This window comes from Alosa alosa, chromosome 4 (genome assembly GCF_017589495.1).
Source record: "Alosa alosa isolate M-15738 ecotype Scorff River chromosome 4, AALO_Geno_1.1, whole genome shotgun sequence".
Taxonomy (NCBI): Eukaryota; Metazoa; Chordata; class Actinopteri; order Clupeiformes; family Clupeidae; genus Alosa; species Alosa alosa.
This window is the reverse complement of record NC_063192.1, coordinates 12814223-12837781: the sequence shown is the minus strand read 5'-3', so window position 1 is coordinate 12837781 and position 23559 is coordinate 12814223. Positions and strand designations below refer to the sequence as shown.

Genomic DNA, 23559 nt, shown 5'->3' with positions numbered 1-23559 from the left:
AAATTCAACACATGTATAGATTATGATTTGAATTAAGCAATACCTATCTCCTCCCCTGTGTTCCTCAGTTGTATCGAGAGCAGCGTGTGCTACGACAGCGACGAGACCAACGCGCGGAGCATCTCCAGCCTGTCCAACCGCTCGTCTCCGCTGTCGTGGCGACAGGGCCAGTCCAGTCCGCGGCTACAAGCGGGCGATGCGCCTTCCTCCACGGGCAGCCCTGCCGCCCACACCAAACCCCTGCGCGGCCCCAGCCGCTTCAGCCAGATCCACTGCATCGAGCTCGTCGAGGGCCTGGACGGCGTCGACGACGAGCTGGTCGACCTCAAGTCCGATTACCTAGGCGAGGGCCACCTGAAGGGGAAAAGCCTGAATGAAGATGAAGAGGATGAGGAGGAGGATGATGTGGACGTGGACGTCGATGATGATGACCTGGCCAATGGGTAAGTACTTTTTATATAGAATATTAGTAATATGGTTAGTTTTACTGGGTCAATATTTAACTGAATATTCAGGATTTACTTCTAACAAACAGCTAACAGTTGTAGCATTTATGTGTCTTGAATAATAACTGAACAATCTACCCACATAGAAACTAGACATCAATATCTCTCATTCATTCCAAACTCTTAAGTGCAGATAAAACTTTATTCTCACCGCCACGGTACACAGGTTTGTGAGCTGTTTTGGAAAAACACACAGCCTTGTTTGTGCCATTTAGTCATTTGTTAGCAGTTAAGAGCTCCACTCCACTCAGCCCAGCTGAGGTCACTCCAACCCGTGGCATATGACTTCAAAGCAGAACGGCGTAATGACCAACTGTTATGAGATGAATTATAAAAGCGCCCCCTCACATTGCCGTCCAATTCACAATTAGCTTTGGGGCCTCCCGCTGAGCGAGTCGTGTCATACTGAGCCCTAGGCTTCTTCACAGAGCTGCAGACCGTGTCATGGCTAGCTGCAGGGCTCCTGTTGGAGCTGATGGCAATACCACCCACCCCCATTCTCTGGATCTGCTGTGGGAAACTGGGTGGAATTTTGGCTGTACTGGTGCCTAGTGTTGGGCCTCTGATAGGAAAGTGTGTATGTTGGTTGGAGGGGCTGTGCATGTGTGTGTTGATGCTTGATGGGGTGTGACTGTCATAAGTGCATGAGTCAGTCTGAGTGTGTGTGTGTATGCATGCAGTGTGTATATGATTGTGAAGCCTTTGCGCAATAGTTTGTGTTTTTGTTTGTCTGACACATGTTCTTTTGTAAGAGCACAGCCCTGGAGCTAGGACTAAGGGTGTTTAAACATTTTTGGAAGGCTAAATTATAAAATGATGTCTGTTTCTTGCCTTGCTTTGAAGTCCCTTTGCTCTGCCTGTTGAGTCCAGAGGTACTGGCCCCAGGGGCCGTGGTCATGGGTCCAGCTATGTTTTGGATGATGGTGTTTTATCAGGGGAAGTCACTAGCTTTTTGATTGCTTGTCAACATTTGGGCTAAACCTCTGTTTATGTTCAGTAACTACATATCTGAACGTCTTTGTTGCGTAATTGCTGATGAAACGATCATTTTGAAGAACATTTTGTCCTCTGATTTTGAAAGTATCCACAACATCTGAACATTATTACTGGAAGATAACCATCACAATATAATTGCAAGTCCATGGCTGTGAGTATGAAAGTAAAATCCTTTAGCACATTTCATCATAAATCTCTTACTTTCCCTTCCTAGTTATAAACACTGTACCTGCCCCCATCTATTTCAACTGAACCTTAGTACATTTAACTTTAATGCAGTCTGAATGTTCTCCTCCATAGCCACGTGCAGTGGCATCATTTCTTCTACATCAGCACTTAGCTCACTTTGGGCCTTTCTTCCTTCCAATCCATCCACATCAGTCAGTCCTAGTCACGAGGCCCCCTGTAGAGAGGTCGCATACCCATTACATTAGACAGCCCTTGTTACATTGTAAGCCTGCAATTAAATACACTACAACAAACAAACTATTAGTATGTAACAACAATTTGATACTATCTTTACTTTTGCCTTTGTCCATAGTCTAAACCATATCCCTAAAGCTAACCTTCTCGTGTAGTTTTATGTAATTACAAAGCAGTGTTTGTAGTCTTCTTCCTCGCTGAATATGTTACAGTATATTTAAGTGCAGAGTTATTCCGTGGCCTGTCCCTGTTATGGTAAAGTTATTTTTGCCACCGCTCTCTAGCTTTGGACAAGGCCTATACTCCTATACTCACTTATATGATTTCATCATGTAATTTTTTTTTTCATGGAAGTTTTCTAAAGCAGATAATGGATACATGGGGCAGAGAATTGGGTCTGTCCTGCCCTGTGTTGTATTTTTACTCTGTGTGTGTGTGTGCGTACGCACGCGCGGATGTGTATGTATGCACATGCTTTTGTATATGTATTTCTCCACACACCATTTCAGGGTAAGATTTGTGCTTGTGTCATCTATGTGACACAGACCTCACTCAAGCCTCTCACCATCACTGGATTTATAATTATGTCCAAAAAGATTGGCTCATTGGAGATGGGGAGCGAACGTGGTGGAAAGATTTGTGTGATGAGGCGTCATGCTCTTCATGCTTTCATGAGCACCACCCGTGTTTGTGTTGGAGTGCCACTGCCCCGTCCGAGTCTCTCCATGCCGAGGGGGTATGACGAAGCCCCCTGGACTCTGGACATGGGTCGTAACTCTGTGCCCTGCAAGACGCCATCTAAGTCCAAAGGGAGCCCTTCGGACAGAGGATTACGCCAAAGCGCAGTCGGACCCCCCCCTCCCAGAGAACATAAAAAGAATGGAAAAAAACGCATGAAGTCACACAAAACAAACTGTAACTCTGTCAGGCTGCGTGATTAGTTTTTGGACGTGTCGAGTCGGAGCTTAGCGTCTCGGGCCCTGCGTGGGCGTCTGTTTGAATTGGCCCTGGCTAATTACTGCAGAGAGGAATCTTTGTGTGGGACTTACAGCTTGGTGCTTTTGGGGGGCATGGAGAGACAGGATTAGATTAATGAGGTTCCAAGCCTCTCTGCTTGTCAATCAGTTTGACATGAAAAATACAGTATGTCTTCACAACAAACACGCTTTATTTATTCAAGTGCATTTCCAAGTGCTTTCGCTCGTTCTGTTTCCCTCATAGGACCCCAGTATTTTTTGACGGGAAGAGACAGGAAAAGCAGAGGCCAGTTAGAGAGAGATCTGTTCCATATTAGTCCATTTATCGCAAGGTTGGCAAGGCAAGATTCAGGCCATATTCAAACCAGGTTTGTTGTGAAATCAAATCCAGTGCTGTTAATCGTGTTATCTTATGAGCAGTGTTGAGACAGGTGCTGTATTATAAATGTTTAGTGGGGGATAGTTTTCTCTTTTACACCCACCCACACTAACTCACACTCAAAGATAAGGGTGTTTTTTTTTCTTAATCACCATATGGAGCTTTGCCTTGTTTCTATGGCAACCGCACTCCTCAAAACCTGTGCCGGACTTTTATTTGATTTATTGAGCCGTCCACGAGTGTTTGAACGTGACCGTGTGTAATGGATAGTAGGTCAAGCACCTGTTTATACACCTGCTCTTGTATGTAGTAAAAAAAGATTGCAGCCATAACAGTGTTGGACCGAGGAACTTCGTTCCAATTCCTCATCCCTTTTGAAAACTTGTTGAGTCAGATCACCAATGGAGCATCATCAGCAGGCTAACACTGCACTTTTTGTTCTCCAAAGTAAGTCTGTAAAGATGTTGGCTTTGTGTCCTGGCTGTGTAATCCACTTTAAAGCTGGAAGCTCGCAGCAGAGTTTGGATGAAGAACCTGTGGCCTGACACATTCTTTTGCCTCCATCCATCCCGTCTCCATAGCAACTGCGACAAAGCTGACGGAAAAGCAGGAAATCAATCTCCTTGGGACTAAGGCCCCCCTCAGGGTGTGTGTGAGCTACGGTTCCTCTAGAGCAGGGGTCTCAAACTCAAATGAGCGGGGGGGGCACTTCTGCCAATGTCATCTGATTGGAGGGCCACGTCAGTGTTAAAGAATAATACAAAAAAAACAACGGCTATTTCCTAAAATGCAATGTTTTTTTCAAATACTGTATTTTCAAACACAAAACTACAAACAGAAAGTGCAAGTCTTTTTATCTATTTTTAGACACCTGTGCTAGCAACCTTAGGTGATAAATAAAAAAATGAAGTAAAAATGAATACAAATTATAAAACCTGACAAACTAGGTGTCAGGTTTAAGAAAGCAAAACCATTGGATTTTTATATCAATATTTCAAAAGGCCATGGCTTGAAAGTGGTCAGAGATAAAGTCCTATTGTAAATGTAAAAATCTTTGAGTATAAACAAAAGATTATGAAGGGGGTAAATTTACCCATTTAATTTGCCACTGGATGGCAAGCACCTCAGATTATGCACCTTTCAGTAAATACTGGATGAACATATTTGGGCAGGTTTACTTTCTTTTTTGTCATATTACACCCACATAACAAATTAACAAGAAAACACCTAAGATGTATATCAACAATAGTAAATTATTACTAGCCTAGCCTATAACCACAAGGCCTACAATAAAGTATCCTGGTCAAATCAGTTTCTATCGCGGGTGACTTTGTAGTTCTTCAGAGCCCTATTTCTACTAGCCCTGCTGTCTGTGCCACGTCAATTACGGACACTATCATCACGATTACCACTGCAACCTCCAAGCTATGTTGGGCAGATGGTCGAAATAAGCATGGTATGCTTAGTGGACACTGTCGTATACACGCAAAGACGCACCTCCATTCACAGACGCACCATGACTATCACTGTCAATAGACGATCGATCATAATCTCCAAAAGGATATTCTCCTTCAGAATCAGAATAGGTGAATAACATAGCCTAGGCTTCCTAAGACGTCATCACACGTGAACGTTTTTCAACATTTGGTGTAAGCCTATTTATGCTTCAATTTGTGCAAAACTATGGCCTACATCGCTTCCGCGTCATTACAAATGCACGTCTTCGTGTTTCTCGCGTGTAATACAAGTATTTCCTGAAAACTTTGTGCAGCGATTTTGGGTTTGAATCAAGCTCTGGATGTCTAGCAAATAGTGGAGGAGAGTAGCCTACAAATGGGATTTGTCACCGTACTTGGATCTGTCATCTATTTTAATCAGTATCGTTGTTTGTCGCAATTAAAAATACCCTCAAGGGCCGGATTACATTATACGTTGCATGCCGGAATTGGGCCGGACGCGGGCCAGATTTGGCCCGCAGGCCGGGAGTTTGAGACCCCTGCTCTAGAGTTAGGGTGTGAATGTGAGGGTGCATTTGTAGTGTGTGTGTGTGTGTGTGTGTGTGTGTGTGTGTGTGTGTGTGTATGTATGTATGTTTGTGTGTGCGCACATGCATTTATGTTTATGTGTGCATACCATTTCTTTGGGTATGGGGCTTTAAGTATGGCTGGCTGCCTGGCTACCTGTTTGGCAGAGGTGGAAAGTAACGAAATACATTTACTCACGTTACTGTATTGAGTAGTTTTTTTGTGTATTTTGTATTTTTTAAGTAGTTTATAAAATCGGTATTTTAAATTTTACTTGATTACATTTTGAGTGAAGTATTGTACTTCGCTACATCAAAAATCCCATCCGTTACTTGAGTAAAAAAAAAGACTAACGAAAACGGAAAGGGAGAGAAAGAAAATCGCGCCCTAAACCACTAGCCTAGTGATAATGATCAGCATGTAGCCTACAACAGCACATGAATTAAACTGGCGCCATGCAGTCTTTCTGAAAGTGATGGAGACTGGATCACTTTAAATGCATCAGATTAGCCTAACCTATGAAAGTGTATTTTCCGCTATTCCAATCGGTTGTCTCAGTTCGTTTTAGCACTAATAATTGCGGAGATATTTAAGCAAACACCATGGGATTTCGTGTTTTGACATTTGTGCTCACCTTTCTTTGGAAAGAAGTTTATTAGCAGTTGTTTCCCCTCATTTTGATGTCTCTCTTTTTCCTGTTTTGGGCTTTGTTTTTAGTAACCTGACTTGGCTTAATAAACAAAAGATAGACTACCTTTTGAATCGTGCAGGCGGACTAAACCATTTAGCTCTTTAGCAAGGGAGAGTGAGAGTGACCTTACACAGTTTTCACTATGTTTTGTATACAAAATCCACTCAGTCAAACTTTAAATTTCGTCTGACATTCATTTTGACATTTAATTTGGAAGTTATAATATTCAGGTAAAATAAATATATGGTGGAAATAAGTATTGAATGCTTTTTTTTTCAGTAATTAGCCTAAACTTCCAGTGAGTCTATTTGAAATTTTCACCACACATTATATTAACACACATATAAAAATCCAAACATAAGAGTTTTGTGTATTAAAGTGGAATAAAAAAAAAAAAAAGGATTGAATGTGCCTACTGAAATTTCTTCAATACTTTGTGGAAAAGCCTTTGTTTGTAAAGACAGTTTCAAGACATTTCCTGTATGACAAAAACTTTGGTCGCAGTATCAGGTCTGATTTTGGCCCATTGTTCTAAACAGATTCCAGGGGTCCCTCTTGTGAATCCTGATCTTTAGTTACTTCCAGAACTATTTAATTGAATTGGCTGCCTTCAAGTCTTTCTGGAGCTTTCTCCAGTGGTCCTTGGCTCTTGGAATTGACTATCCTTCTGACTCCCTGGTCAGAAATATTATGAATCCTGTGCATGGCGGTTGATGATGCAGTGATGTTTCTTCCACTTGCAGATAATGGCTCCCATGCTGCTTACTGGAAGATTCTGATGTTTTGAAATGCATCTGTAACCAGTTTCATTTATATGTTTTGCAACAATAAGGTTGCAAAGGTCTTGGGAGAGCTTTTTGCTTTTATCCATCATGAAATGTTTCTTGTGTGACACCTTGGTAATGAAAAACCTTTTTATAGCCCATCAATATGTAGGCTACTAACCAAGCTTATATTAATTTGCACAGATAGAAAGGATAACAACCAGGGTAGGAATTTCACGGCGGCCATGGCCGTCGTAGCCCCTTGCGTTGGCCGTGACGCCCCTTTGAGAATCAGAGGTTTACAGGCCACGGTGGCCTTGGTGCCCCCTTCTTTCAATATTCTGCTTTGCGTCCTACTAATAGCGATATATATTTAGCCTATGGCCTGTCAAAACAATCTTAGCATTCACAGCGCAAATTACGCAGTGGAGAAAGTTAGCGCAAGAAAGAAAGTGCATCCAAATTCACCCATTCTTCTCAGTTGAACTAAGTAGCCTACTCATCACACAGACATCACAAGTAAAGAGCTTTTTCTCAGCTTTTAAACGATGTCAGCCGCTAATTGCTGTGGTGAACGGTTTCTGAGAAAAGTAAATAATATCATTCAATTTAATCATAAATTCTACTGAAGGTTTTGCGTCCATCTCCCTACCCATTCATCTCGGCGGAATACTTCACGAACCCCTCGTTTAACACATGCCAAACCATATATCAGAATAAACAGCAGACCTTACCGAACACAAAGGTGTAAAGTGTAAGGTGTAAAGGTGTACAGTCCCCTGTACAGTTAGCCGTTCCAGAGTAATCCCGTTTTTAATTTGCAGTAAATTTCAACATACATGGATGTCTCCAAATTTGGGTTTTAAGTTTTACACTGTGTTTGTTTGTTCCACATTATTTTATAATACTAAATACCAAATACTAAATAAATATTACAAATATCGCCTAGATATCGGTAAATCAGAGGACAGCTGACTAAGAGTTTGTGAAAGTAGCCTTAATGATCACAAAACGCTAAGCATGCATCTAGGCTATTTGACTTTCTTAAAGCTGAGCTGTGCTTAAATTGTTCAATACATGATTTCATAACAGGGCAAATATCAAATAAATGTTAAATATAGCCTAGATATCTGCAAATATTAGATGATCAGATGATTTACAGTTATATGTAATGTGTCATGTTTCATTTTTTTGTAATGTTTCATACAGTGATGCAGGTCTACTGCAGTGAATAGGCTAAATACAACTTTGTAGTTGATAATTTTTATAGCCTACTACTGTATAGTTAACGTTGGCCTTAGTGCCCTGACATGTGGCCTTTGTGCCCTCCACCAAATATGCCCAACTGAAGGCCAAGTGGCCTTGCCCCCAGAATGTTGAAATTCCAAGCCTGATAACAACTCTCTATACAGATTCCAGCTCGTTCCTTCCCTTTCCTTGCCTTAGTGCTTTTTTTCTTAGCGTGTTTAATACATTTCCCCTGTGTTATTCCACTTCATTACATGACTATACTTATGGAGTTGTTTGTTTTTATGTGTGGATTACCTGAGTTATTACTAATGCCTGGTGAAAATGTTGTGCCCCCTGTATTTTCACGGGCCCTCTCCTCCATTGGGGCCCTACACTTCCCACCCCCACCCCCAGTACGACGCCCTTTAATCTGCTGAACCTTCTGCTCGTTTCCAAATATAAAAAAAACTCTCTGCAACTCAATATTGGCCTGCCTGCCTCAACTGCCTGTGAGGGGCTTTTCAGTTGTGCTGGATTACTGTTCACTGCAAAGCGACCCAAGGATGACTGCAACTAACTTTGAAAATTAACTACTGCTCAAACCTAAAGGAGAACTCCGGTGATTTTTCACATAGATCTCCATTTCTCAACGTCCTTTTCAGGCAAGTACCTCCACTCGGCAGCCATATTGCAACAGTTTTTGGGCACTTATCGTGCATCTATTTCAGCAGAAATGTGTGTGCGTAAGGCTTCACGACACCAATCTTGCTCCAGCAGCGAGATCACAACAGATGATTGGCACGATGTCTTCAGTGCACCCCACATGATTGGCTCAATGTATTTTACAACACACCACATGATTGGCTCAATGTATTCACATGTCGACGTTTTGCCGCGGAAGGGTTGTGATATGTGTAGACATATGATGTGTAGACAGCTGCCATATTGGCGTTACAAACTGACACCATGCATTACTATGGAGGATTTTTTGAGTGCTGTATCTCCTCATTAGAAAGTCTTTGGTAAAACTGGTTGTTCTGGTACCCCCCCCCCCCCAAAAAAAAAAAAAAAACTAAGTAACTTTTACTTAAAAGTACATTTTAAATTAACTTTTTTTTACTTTTACTTGAGTACATTTTTAGATCGGTATTTTAACTTGTACTTGAGTAATATTTCATCAAGGTATTGGTACTTTTACTTGAGTACAATATTTTCGTACTTTTTCCACCTCTGCTGTTTGGAAATGCTGGAATGAATGGAATGCTCAAATAAGGATTCCATTATGACTAAAATGCCATGATAAACACATTGCAAACAGAGGACCAACTGTCCTATTTATATTTATTATATTTGTTTTGCTTTTTGCTCGAATCTCATATGGTCTCAATTGCAATCAGCACTGAAAGGACAGTACAAGCTTAATATCAGATAATATATCTGAGGCAGCCATAGCTGTACCTGTCCTCAACATTTGGCTAGTCAGACTTGACACACAAATATTTTATGCAGTTGCACTTTCACACGAGGACTCCGTTCCACTCCAGTGGGAATAAACAGTGCTTGCAGTTCTCCATTAGTGAAGAGATGGCTACCAGGAAACTCATATCCTAATGCCATCATTTTCCCAAACCTGTGTGAATGTGGAGGTAATGGAGTTAAGCCATAATGTGTAAAGTTCCTGAGCAAGGGGAAATACACCAAAGTAGCAGGTTCTCTTTTTTCTGTTCTGTTTTGTTTTCTGATTATAATAGCTCTAACAACACATTTCCTGAAATTTGACTGTGCTGTGCAGCTCTACAGCAGAGTTGGTGTTAAGGAACAATGTGAAAGAAAAAGGCTCACTTGGCTCACTTTCAAACACATGTTATTGCACGGCACACACACACACTCCAGCGTGAGAAACCCAATATATAACCCAAATGTTTTCAGACAGGTGTCTGTTTTCATCTTCTATTAATACATCAGCGTTTTTAAAAGCTTGCACTCTCTCTCTCCCTGTCTCTGTTTCTCACTCTGTGTTCCCTCTCTCTCAAAATACCGGCATAAATGTTTTTTTTTTCTTTAACCATGGATCATTTCAAATTCATATAGCTCCCAGAATCGATACGCTTATCACTGAGCCAGTGACCTCAAAAAATTGCCTTGAATTTCAATCATGTGAAAGGAATCACGTTCATCTGAACCAGCGAATGCACCCCACTGATTTCATCACGCCACACATACATTAATCAAGTGGTGTGTTGCTTGACATAATTGGGATATTTGGCTGCCTAAATGAATGCTGTGGTTGAGTAACGCATTTGTTGGAGGGGGATGGGGATGCCATGGCCAGAAATATGTTCCCTTCACCCCCTCTCTCCTCTTCTCCTTTCCTCTTGTCTCCTCCCTGAAGCCAAGGGTTTGACAACATCTCTCCTGGGTCATCATTTATTTCACACATCATGTTTTATACATAACCCCCTCCCCATCACTCTAGGCTTTGTCTTCACCCGCTCCACTCCAGTGCCTTTCTGCTCCTGTACATTAAGTGGGTGCTGCACCTAGACCTGTACCTTGTTTTCTGACTGAATAAACACCGCTGCTTTTTTTTCAGATGAGGAAAAAATAAATATTTGGGTTTATATTTGTAGGGAGTAGCTCTCAACTGGTCTTGCCATGTGTGGTGGTGAAGAAAAGGAAAAGTAGTGAGTGGAACAGAGTGTGGAAAATGTGGGTTTAGTACAGCAACCTTATCAGTGTGGTAGTGAAGTAGCATACACAAGAGTTTAGTATGTCATCCTGAACTTTAGTCTGAATTTGACAATAACTTGTACTGTGATATGAGTTGGAAGTCTTCAGTCATGAGCTAGCCATAGCTTTTCTTGTGTGTCATCTCCCTCCTCTATCAATTTTCACCACATTAATCTCACTCCCCAATTTCCCCTTCTCCGGAAGGGTCAGGGGGACTCTGTGTAGCTCAGGGGGGGAGTACGCAGCTCCACCCAGGCCAGATTTCCCTCTCTGTCTCATACACACACACACACACACACACACACACACACACACATGCACACACACACACACACACACACACACACACACACACACACACACACACACACACACACACACACACACACACACACACACACACACATGCACACACACACACACACACAACCAAGGGAGCTGAGCTCAGCTCACGTCATGCCTGCACAGGAAACACCAGGGAGGGGTGGTGCGATCCTAGACTCCGTATGGGACCCCCGTATGGGGTCAGATGTTCAGAGGGGTGGTTTTCGGAGTGGGGGAGTCGTGGGGAAGGGGGTCGGTATTTAATGGGAGGTCCACATGTGTAGGTATTATGGTTGTGAGATGTGAGTCAGGACCTCAGGGCAGCCCAAACAGGAAGAGTATACCTTTGTGTGTGACTGGTACCCCAGTTTAAAGCAGTAAATTAAGTGATTAAGCCAGTGTTGTTGTCCCACTGAAAACTATTGAGTCACGTTAGACTTCCTGAGTACACATCAGGGTGAGTCATATAGCACCCCTCCCTCCCACCCAAGGTCAGAATTCAATAACATTTGTGAGTCACATGACACTACATATATGCTCACCGACTTGATTGACAACACAGACACACACACACACACACACACACACACACACACAGAAACCGTTAACACAGACACACACACACGGAAACCGTTAACACAGACACGCACACACAGAAACTGTTCTGAGCCCTATTGCCATGTCCCTTGCCTTATTGTGCCCTGCTGTTTTGTATGGGCACACACACACACACACACACACACACACACATACACACACACACATTCACACACAAACACACACACACACACACACACACAAATGCACACACACACACACACACACACACACACACACACACACACACACACACACACACACACACACACACACATACACATACATACCCTGCTGCAGTTCTTTGCCAGCTCTTAAGCAAAGTGTTTTCCCAAGCGCTGAGGCAGGCCCATGAGTTAGACTCTGCAATGAATCATCCACGTCTCACGTCTCTCAGGACGTCCAATCCATCACACACACCAGGCTGGACGGTGGAAACAGAGTGGCTTGCAGTATACACACACTATAGGCTAGATTATATTATGTGTGTGTGTGTGTATGTATTTATCAGTTTAGCAAAATGTTATTGACCACCGAAAAAGCTATAGAGTTCGAGCTTGTGTTTGCAAATGGAGTGCATTTCCCAGTCCTCCTGCAGTGCTTGTGGTGGTATTACATTATGTGGGCTTGCACGGCGAAATGTAATTGTCAAACAATAGGGATCAGCGCCCATGTGCTCGCTGTGCTGTTCTTGCTGCGCCCGCATTATGGGCGCCGCTGCCCTCTGAGTGGGGTCGCAGTTCCGTGTTTGTTGTGGCAGGCTTTTCCTGGGCTCCCGATTGGTCGCTCGCACTGCTCATTTTACGCCCTGGTGCTCGCAGACACTCCTTTTACGGTAATGGGTGGGGGTCGTCTGTGGTGCAGCGGAGAGCCACGCCGTTGCCATGGAGACGCAGCAGCCGAGCTCCAGAGGCTCTCTATGTGTTAGTTTGCATGAGTAACGTAAACAGTGTTGTGTCTCGTAGTCTGTTGCCAGTGAAGTGCATACACACACAGACACACTCAGAGGGGGGAAAAAAACACAGTGTTTTCTAGGATTAGTGGGTTAGATGAATGCAGATGAGCTTGCTTTTATTCACCACAGAAGTAGAGTCTGTTTGCACAGTCACTCATTCATGATTAGCTCTAAATAGATTGGACCCTCGCTCGATGTTGATATGTCATTATAATCAGTGTGACTCTGAATACACAACAGGCCCAAACGAGGGGTCTTTCACAACATGTGAGTTTTCTCTAACACCCAAGTGTCCCCTGTTGCTTATTTACTTGCTTGCTCAGTTTATGACCTGACGTTTTCCTGTCACATCTGTGCCAGAACCTCCCTGTTATCATGACACTGACTGAACCCATGATGTCCACGTGCTGACCATATGTGTTTTTTTACACATACAGCGCTACGCCCAGAGCCCCTTGCATTACCTCAGTGCAGTTTTGCAAACACAACCAGATGACACAGCATCGCTTCCAATAATTCAGTCCAGTGTGTCTAATGTTTTTAATTTCACCTCCAAAACGCAGCTCACCCCCTTCTCCTGCAACCCCCCGTCTGGACTTCTCAGTGTCCCGCTGTGCTTGGTGTCACACTAAGTGAGACCAACACACATCCATTATTATTTTATAGGCCTCACAAAAGAGCAGGGAGGTAGGCTCGTGCCCAGCACACACATCCACTCATCCTTTTCCTCTGGGGGAAATACTGGACTAGAGTGTCAAGAGATGGATGGTCTTTGCTGGCTCTTGACACCCCCTGCTGGGAAATAAGTGTAATTGCCAAATTGCCTGGAAATGTTTTTTTTCTTAGTTGTGAAACGTTTTTTTTTCATTTTTCATGTCATATTTTAGTTTGGAATGTTTGTTATTTTCCTTTTTTGCATGTTTATAATATGAGTTTCTCATATTTCGTTTCAGGAATATGAAACGTGTCTACGTCAACTTTATGCTGTTATTATATCTTCATCATAGTTCACAGTCTCATTTGATTGCAGTCAAATTAGGTGAGCAGGCAGTGCGCGCAGGACTGGGAGGAGGGGTGGGGATCGCCTGAGAGGAATAACCCAGTGGAGTGACGTGATATTTGGAGAATTATATCAGAGGAGAGCCCCGGCGTGAAGTCGCCCCATCTGGATCTCATCCACACACCCCCTGAGTCACAGGGCTGGACCACAGCGTGTCGTTAATATAAAACATTCGGCCCCCGAACCTGATATCCCTCAGTGACTACACCCAGCAGCCTGTGCCGATAGCCATGCTGATGTGAACCTGACTCATACCTCATGGTGGGGGAGTCTGTCAAATCAGTGGGACCTGTGTTGAGTACAGTTCAAATTCATATGAACAGGTGTGTGTTTGTGTGTGTGTGTGTGTGTGTGTGTGTGTGTGTGTGTGTGTGTGTGTGTGTGTGTGTGTATACTTAAATGAGTGACAGAGGAGCTAATCATTTGTGGGGGTGTATGAGTGTGTGTCTGAGAGACAAATGAGAATAAGAAAGTGAATGGAAATGTGTGTGTGTGTGTGTGTGTGTGTGTGTGTGTTTGTGTGTGTGTGTGTGATCTTTTTTTACTCCAGTGAAATACAGAGTATCCAATCACCCCCAAATCCATAATCATTTTAAGTGTTACTAGGAGATTAAGCTCAAAACAACCCAAAACTCCATTGGATTAAACCCCACTGGGCCCCTGAGGTCACAGCCCCTCAGGTATTGTCCACTGCCCACTCCACAGCCAGCAGGGAACCTCCTCCAGCACTGTGTGAACCTGCAACTGAGTTTGCATCTCCATTGAGCCGCAGGGGCCACATCCCCCAGGAGCCCCCGAGCACCTCCCTCGCCGCCCACTCCCGCTCATTATCTTCTTTTTTCCCATAGCATAGGAATGACCATAGTCTGGCCATAGTCTGGACGTGGCTTGTTCCCGTGGCACAAGAGAGCGAGAGCCAGCATGTCTGCCCACTGATGCTATGCAGAGCTGTGACTCAACGTTCCATGACCAAACAGGCCTGGTGGTGCCAGAGCCACAACCGTGCCTGCCCCCACCATGTTACCTCTCGATGTACTGCCTGCGACGGTAGATTGGTGGATGCCACGTGATATTGGCACTCCTGGGTCGGATGCTGTCTGGGAGAATGGTGCTCTTTGTTAAATGAAGAGTGATTTGATCTGTAATGGCATGGGCCAAGAGAGTCGTGCCTGGCGTGGACCCAGCTGGCAACTCCATCTCTCACCCCTGCACTACCCTCACCCCCGCAGAGATGCTCAGAGACGCAAGCAGTGGAAAGAGAGGTGGGGGAGCCCTCAGCTCAGGTTAGGGGTCCCCGAGGAGTTACTCAGCGATGAGTAGGCTATATCCCTGAAAGCTATCAGCACCAGAATCACAACAGCGTTCTCCCCTGGTTTATTAACCCTTAAAGGAGTACCGTCACACCGGTGTGACGGGAATGTTGAGAAATGAACGTTCTAAAGAATATCTGGATTCATTGAATTCAACATAGAATTTTAGAACCTTCAATTGTTGCGGAACTTAGAATGTTCAAAAACCTACACCTTTAAGGGTTAAGAAGATTAAGAATACACTGATGTTTCCATTGTATCATTGTAATAAGAATTTTAAGGACAATTTATTTCATGTCTACTCGCTTTTTAATTGATCTCCTTTTTATTTATCATAACATATTTGTATTCAAGGCTAACAGTTCTGAATTTCCCCTTGGGGATCAATAAAGTATCTATCTATCTATCTGTGTTCTGGTATGTTGCCTGCTCGATTCCATTATTTAGATATCGATCCGTTTCATTGGTTTGCGGAGCCGGTGACCCACAGCACACAAATGTACAAAATGTTCTTTGGCTGGGACGCTGCAGCGTGCAGTGATGGCGCTGTTCTTTACCTGCTCCTTTTGTTGAGTCTTTGTTTCCCCGTCGCGTGTCCTCTCTGCTCGCCCATCACACCGTGAAATCGATTGCTTCTCCTGTCATTTCCATGACATTCTCAAGCGGAAGAAGAGGCATCACTCCTTTGTTTGCCTAAATCATGCCGAGTGTCGCTTCCAACAGGCGTTCAAGTCATGCTACTGATAATTTATTTATGACATAATGGACCATCGCTCATTGTCCCATAGGCTGTAATATGCTTTTAGAACTTTGTGTGTTATTTGTTATTTAAATATTTGCCTAGATATATGTAATATTCTGGCATTGTGATTATGACCTGATGATTCAGGAGGTCACTGCAATTTTGTTGTGGTGTCTCAATCCCCTGAGAAGCGTGCGTCCCTAATCAAATCCTTTAGTCTGTTTAATGTCTTAGGTTATCATAGGAAGATATTACAGTAATATGAAAATAGTGCTCTCACAATTCAATACTCCCTCTGCCTCTTCATAATCTAAGGGCCCTATCCTTTAAAAAGGCTGGCTGCTTCTCTTGGACAGTTTTGCGTTTTGGATTAGAGCGCTTTATCCCCATTCAAAATAATGATTAGGACTGGATCAAGTGTCTTATTGAGTCGAGTCCCTGGCAAACAGTTCTACTATAAATGACATGCTCTTTGATTTTGCTCTGTGTGATATGTAGCCTAAGGTCAGATATGAAGAATCCAGAGCAGCATATTTGCTGTGACTTTATAGACATCTACTCTTCATAGTATAATTTATTGCAGCTCTACAGATGGGCTTTTATGGTCGCTTTGTCATAGAGCTCAGTTGGACCTCGGTTTTAACACACACATTTTCCTTATGCTTTTTTTTTCCGTCGCACTTTCACCAGACTGCACCACCACAGACTGAGCTGCCAGCTTCGAGGCTTAGTTATTTTCTCTGAAATTTGCTATGCAGAATATGTTTTCGCAATCAATTGCTCCTAAATGCAGCCACGGTGAGCCAACTCAATGGTGCATCCCCCCATTCAAACAAACCAGCTCATAATGCAGCCTCTTTCTACCCACTGCGAAATACTTTCATGGAGGGACACAGCTGGCAGACTGCGGATCATTCAGCAATGTACACAAAAAGGGCAAAAATCCACTTATTCTCCACTGGCGAAGAATACGCTACAGTTATATTGGCCTGCTTCAGGGAGCCAATGAACACATTCCGTACGCAGACTTGGAAAATATACAGAGGACCCCAAAGGTGGTCAGTGGAATGTGCAGAGGTTGGGTTTTCAAATGGCCACTTCAGGTTAAGGTCAAGCCCACTGTCTGACACAGGCCTTATGTGGTACAGTGGCACTTCAGTCATTTGTCAGTGTGTGCAAGTATCAGATTTGTTACTGTAAAGCCAGGAATTTTCCTTTGAATGCGCTTGTAAAATTCCTACGACGCAGACAAAAGAAGACTTTTGAATTTGAAATGGCTTTTTTTTTTCCTTTTTATTGTGTTCCATCATTCTCTGCCACTGGCAAGAGAGCAAGCGAGCGGTGACAAAGAATGCCCCAGAGGAGTCGACGTCCTGGTAAAGTAACGTTTCTGAGAGGTGGGATACATGACAATGAGACAGGAGCCTCATCTGTGCCGGGGCGCTGCAGTATCAGACGTGTCAAAATACAGGCCCCCGGGCAGAGTCACAGCCCTGACAGCAGACTCAGATAGTAATATCACTCAGCTATGGCTGCATCTTGATGTGGAATGCTCTTAAATAGTCCAACACACAGTGCGGGGTATACATGTTTGTGCACTGATAACCTGCCTGGCAAGGCTTGTCTGTGTTTTCATTTATAGCTTTCGGATTAGATTTGTGTGAGTGCCTTTGATGCAGGGGAGGTGAGCTTGTCAGGGGGGGAACCAGGGAGGCGCTGAAATTTACAGCCTTTCCCACGGGCCTGTGTGTGTGTGTGTGTGGGTGGTTGAGTGTGTATTAGAAGCTACAGTCCTGGGTGGAAATAAGAACCAAGCCTGAAAAACAGCTGAGGGTCAACGTCATTTACTTCTTTTGAGGTCAGGTTGAAGATGACAACCCTCTATTGTTCGGTCATGCACCGACCTGCAGAGGGGCGTCCAGTGACTCAGACGGTGTCATTAGGGAGGAATGCCGTTCAACAGGAGGCCCCCAAACACACTGACGTATACACACTGTGTGGAGTGTTGTTTCAAATAGATTGCAGAGAGAGAGAGAGAGAGAGAGCGAGAGAGAGTGTGTGTGTTGAGTGTCCACTATCTGACTTTAGGTGCTCTCTTACAGGTTGAGCACTTGCAAACACTTGCAAATGCCTGTTTGCCTTTGCCGCAGGGTATGGGCTCATCTTGTTCTGTGCAAAGGACGATGCGAAGTCCCGCTGGAAAATAACATCCCTTGTGGAAAAAGCCACTGTCTGAAACTCGAACGTGTTATTATGCAGTCTAGTGCTGAAATCCCCATCTTCCCCACAGATTGCACTTAAAAGTCATTTCTCGCTCCCCACGGGCGACGGTGATGACATTTTGTGGCTATTTCATCACTCTGCTGCTTTAGTCATTAGCCTACGAGCAGGAGTATGGCTTCTCTCTGGTCATTCCTAAAATGGACCAACCCTCAAGATGCTATAGCAGGTAGTTCATGAGGGAACCCGTGACCTTCCTTTCGAGACAATGTAGACAAGTCAAAGGCACGTCTCGGACAAAAGCGGCCTCTTTTTTTCTCTCGTTTTGCAGTCTGGAAAAAAAATCTCAGTCTTTGTTCTGAGATAAAAAGGCAGCCAATTCAGAAATTCAGGACCCAGGCCCCTTCACCTCTTCATGAAGTGTAATCGCTTATGGGCAGCAAGCAGGGGTGGGCTTGTTTTGCGTCACAAGCTTTTATTACCTTGACCCACACATAGTGGGAATGCATCTCTTTTTCTGCTTGACTAGGCTTTATCTTGCCTTAATCCCTGCCAAAAATGGCCCACCGGGAAAAGAAAAAAAAATATAGAAAAAATGCTTATGTTTTTCGGAACTGTCCGGAGGTGGTTAATCCTTTCTCGGCTTACCAGAAGCGCCTGGAGAGGGAGAGGGAGGGAAAGTGCACGAGTTCACTAAACAGCGATTCTGCTAATCTCCAGTGTGTCTATGCTATGTGTGTCTGTTGTCAAGCTAGGCAAACCTTCAAGAAACCTTTTATTGATGACGATGACAAAGTGGGGATCAATATGGGACAGAATCCCCTTACTGCCAGACACCAGGTGGGCTCTGGACTAACAAGGTTAACTCATTTAAGTTTTGACCTCTGCAATCATAACAAACCCTTCTAGACAAAGACCCTCTTGCCTCTCGAGGAAGCGGGTCAAGTCTTTCAGGCTACCATCCATTTTCCTTTCACTTAAAAATGACCCATACCTTTATCTTACATAGTGTAAACTAAGGTCTCAACTTCAGCATATCTAAGATTGTTCTCTTTACCTCTTATCTTAACTCCTTATCAGATAAAATTAATAGGATCCTCCCAGACGTAATGCATGTGTTATGAAATCAAGCTGCTTTAGTTGCCCTAGTTGGCTGCCGAGTCTATGAAATAAACAAATGAACTCCATATACCTAGTTATCAGTACATTCCAGATTCCCAAGAGCTCCTTTGCTTTCTCTCTATAGTTCACACTGAGTACCCTTGAGTGGAGTCGTTGGAGGACCCCCTTGATTTATTTTTTCAATCTATTAGGCCAACCTCTCATCTTAGTTCACCAGTAAGCTTGGGGGAATTTTCTTGACTCCATCAAATATGAAGAGGTCAGAGACAGGGTAACTGGCTACAGCTTGAGTTTGGGCCTTTCAATGCAATAATGGCTTCAAAGGATTAGCCAGGCCCATTCAAATATTTCCCCCTAAATCCAGTTGTCAGCCCGCAGTGTTTGGGTGGCCGCATGTGATCTCGTACACATGAGTAGGGAGTAGGTTGTTTTAAGGCTGTGGACTCTCTGTGGTCATATGTCCAGATGTTTATGGAGGAAATGTCTAGAAATTCTTAAATATTTCATAAGCTCCTTATCATTTTCTTTTGTCTTCAAAGAAGTCATAGAGGTGAATGTAAATATGGGAAGAGAGAGAGAAAGAGAGAGAGAAGGGTAAGAGAGAAAGAGAGAGGGAGATGGAGGGAATAAGGAGAAGAAAGAGAAAGAGTATCGTGTAAGTGTGTGTTTGTGTGTGTGTGTGTGTGTGTGTGTGTGTGTGTGTGTGTGTGTGTGTGTGTGTGTGTGTGTGTTTTGTGTGTGTGTGTGTGTGTGTGTGTGTGTGAGGAAGGGAGATAAAAAAAAACAGAAGAGATAGCCACAGTTACTGAGGTAAAGTTAGAACGCTGGGAAGGAAGGCATATAGACGGACGGAGAGAGAATGGAAAAGCGAGGGATGGAGGGAGAGCGAAACCGAGTAGCAGAAATGGAAATGGACAGACAGCTGGCTGCGCTGGCAATCAGACAGACTGAGAAAGAGAGTGGAATAGAGGGTGAAGGAGACGGGGGGGGGGGAGCAAACACAGCTCTGGAGGTAGAGATGGAGAGAGACAGCTGAATAGAAAAGCAAACAAACAGCCCAAGAGTGAGATAGTGGAGCAGAGACGGAGTGGGAGAGTCAGGTTGAGGCTGGGCTTCCCCAAACAATAAGGTGTACTTAGTGATGAAATGTGTCTGAAGATGAGGAAAGTGGCAGCCGTGCCCCGCTGGGCTTTTTTTTTGTTGACCGCTGCAAGTCAGTCACGCAGCTTGTCCAGCCACCTGTTTGTGTTGGTCAGTGACATGCCAACCCTCGCTCGCTTCCTGATTTCCAACAACTCTCAGCGCACACATCAAAAAATAGGAGGTCAGGTCTATCTCCTCAAGCACTTACTTACTTACAAACCCCAGCTCGTTCAGAGTTGGTTTTAGGGAATATGGATTTGTATGGGACCATGTCTAGTTCCGGGGAAAATTGTACTAGTGTGGCTGATTTTTTTTCCTTTTGCTTGTGGGTTATTTTCTGTCATTTTACTGTGGAAAGATTGTGTGTTTCAGGAAAAAAATAGAACGGCTGACATACTTGTTAAATGTGTGCTGAGTACGTTTACAGTCCGGTGGTGGAACATTTTCAGCTGTCTTGCTTTTGAATGTCTGTGCCTCTTTTGAAGTTGTATTGTTTCCCTCTCTTTGGAAAATGGCTTGAGAGAGTTTCATTTCAGTGGATCAAGTGGATCTGGCTATTTCATTGGGCCGGTTAAGTGTTTTAGCGAAGATGGCCTCATTTTTGTTTGCTTTAATGTCATTTCATCGTACCAAAAGTGAACAATTTACATAATGGAGTTTTATTTTTTAATGATGCCTGCTAATATTTCAGTTTTCAGAAAGTCCCTGGATCTAACAACAACATTGTTTATCCCATTATAGGCCTCAGCATTGCTTGAATTTCTTCAGCTCCTCCTTTACCTTGTCTTGTCTTGTCCTGAGGGATATCACAGTTGTACAGAACAATGCCAGCACTCACCTCCAAGTGTAAAGAAATAAGCCTTGACTGAATGCATTCCACACAATATCAGATATATGCAGTTTTGAAGGAAATTGTGGTCTAGCCACTATTATGCTGCCAAAAATATCCTGAAAAGACCCAATGTCCGTAGAGGAAAGCTAACAAACCCGGGGACAGATATACCTTTACCAAAAATAGTTTTGTGACATTCCGTACATCCTTTGCTCTACATTAAACTATTTGCCAAAGTAAACAAATATAATCTAACACTAAATTTCTTTGAAGCTTACTAAAGTTCAGTTTTTGGTAAAACGAAAATAACTTTAACGTGGTCAGTAAATGTCTTTGTGCCATTTGTCTTATCTCTTTGTTTGTTGTGCTAATCAGTCATGATAGGAAACTGATGATACAGAGACCCATATGTGCACAACCCACTTGCTATATAAGTCAGTGACCAGCTTTAAAAAAAAAAAAAGACCACAGTATAAAACGCTACAGTTCAGGCTATGTAAACTTATTTGATATGAACGCAACAGATAGGAAAACATAAAGCTGTACAAACCCTCAAAAACGAAAGTGGCCTAAACGTGTGATGGATTTGCTTGCTTGTTAGGCTAAACGTAGGATCACTGGCATATGATTGAGAGAAACTATCTACTCAGGCAGAGCTGGCTGCCCCGTCTGTCTGAACTCAACCTTGGCTGCATCTTAGCTGTTATGGTTCAAAATGAAATTGTCCAAGGAAAGCATTCTGAAACCAAATAGATGGTGGCCGTGATAACATTCTCAAAAGCAAGTCTATTTGACTAAAGAGGCAGGTTCTGGTAAAAGTTCACTTTGAAGGATTGAGGGACCATCTCAAGTGATGAAAGCCTTTTCATATGAAGATAACAACATTTCCTCGCATGTGGATAAAGAGGGAGATGTCCACGGGGGGCGTGTGGGCTAAGCAAAGCGCCCCAGGTTTAAGTCAACAACAGAAAAGACTTGTCTGAGGTATGTCTCGGACTGACATGTTTTTACAGTAGTCAAAGTGTGGAAAATACTGGAAAGGCCTCCAGTGTATATTTCTGGTCTACGTGGTTTTACAATGGGATACATTGTGTGCCGCACAGGGTAGTATAGCAGAGGGAAAGGCTTAGTTTGTTCCTTGAAATGATATGTGAGGAAAGGTGTGTGTGTGTGTGTGTGTGTGTGTGTGTGTGTGTGTGTGTGTGTGTGTGTGTGTGTGTGTGTGGTGTGTGTGTCTTGGTTTTTGTATGTGTGTGTGTGTGTGTGTGTGTGTTTGTGTGTGTGTCTTGGTTTGTGTGTCTTGGTGTGTGTCAATGTGTGTGTGTCTTGGAGTGCGTCTGTGTCTATGCGTGTGAAGGTATCTAAACTCACACTGAGTCACACATGGGATCAATCAGTACCACACCAGAGCGGAGGACTGTTGAAGGGAGTCCCCCTCAGCTAGCCTAGCCTGCATCACGGCTGGTTGAGCAGGGAACGGATGGGACAGAGCCTGTGGAGCAGGCCGGTGTTTGGGGTGTGTCTAGGCTGGGGGTTCTAAGCCTGGGCGCTGTTGCCAGGGGGGATATATCCCTGAAAGGTTGAGAGAGAGCGAGAAAGAGAAAGAGAGGAGTATCCATGGCCTGCACACTAGATAACATGGATGAGAGTTCCCAGATCTCTTCCTGGCCTCCCCGTCCCTGCTTTCATCTTCGCCGTGGTGACAGGTTCCCAGGGTAATCAAAGGCTCCTGGCTGGACTAAGCCATTATGCCGAGCAAGGGGCCGTGACAATCGCTACAGTTGCTAATTACGTTAAATGCGGCAGCGGTTTGTTACTCCCTCTGGTTAAAACTAAATCCAGGGGAGGACAGGGGGATTGTTCTGCTCTCATGGTCATCAATGTCAGAGGTCAATCTTGAGTGACATCCAACTATTGTCTAGCACAAGAACAGGACCACTTAGTTAAAGTACATTTGGCAAAGAGAGAAATTCATTGTTTCTATGAAGATTGAGGTGAAGTTGCTACAACATAGCTTACACCACCCTTTCCTCGTGCAGACTGCCTGTCCTGTTGATTGAGGTTTGTGAGTGGAAATGTTTTGACAGTAACGCCTTGCTAACCCACAGGGGTGCATGGCACTTAACACACAGAGACAAGCAAAGTCACTTGGGAAAGCAAGTGAAGTCATTGATTATGCGCAGAGTCACTTTTTCCCAGCCTTCCCTTTGTTCTGGAGTTTCTCTCTCCCTTTCTTCAATAGTACCAGGCAACCAGGGTGGCACGGGCATGGGCAATGCACACCTGCAGCCCTTGTGCTCAGCGCACCAATCAGTCATGCTGCTCACACACCACACACCTGGCCGGGGACAGCATGGCACCACCGCCTCCCAGAGCTGGGTGGTGCAAGGGAGGGTTTCTGAGGGATGAAGTCCTTCTTTGTTGCCATTTCCACAGTCTTCTGTTTGTGGGGAGGGATATTCATGATCTCTTCTCACCCGTTCCAATAGCCTTAACTTTCTGAAGCTGCGTGGTCAATAGCACGCTATTGATTT

The 23559-nt window shown here is 43.9% G+C and overlaps 1 protein-coding gene across 5 annotated transcripts in view; it reads left to right on the top strand.

Annotated features, from left to right (window-relative positions):
* nav1a (neuron navigator 1a) overlaps positions 1 to 23559 on the top strand; it is a 106198-nt gene that overhangs the window by 48257 nt on the left and 34382 nt on the right. For all 5 annotated transcript variants that reach the window (XM_048242004.1, XM_048242008.1, XM_048242006.1 and 2 more), the window contains one exon: positions 69 to 443. In XM_048242004.1, the coding sequence (XP_048097961.1) occupies positions 69 to 443 (375 nt within the window). The remainder of the gene's footprint in view (positions 1 to 68; positions 444 to 23559) is intronic.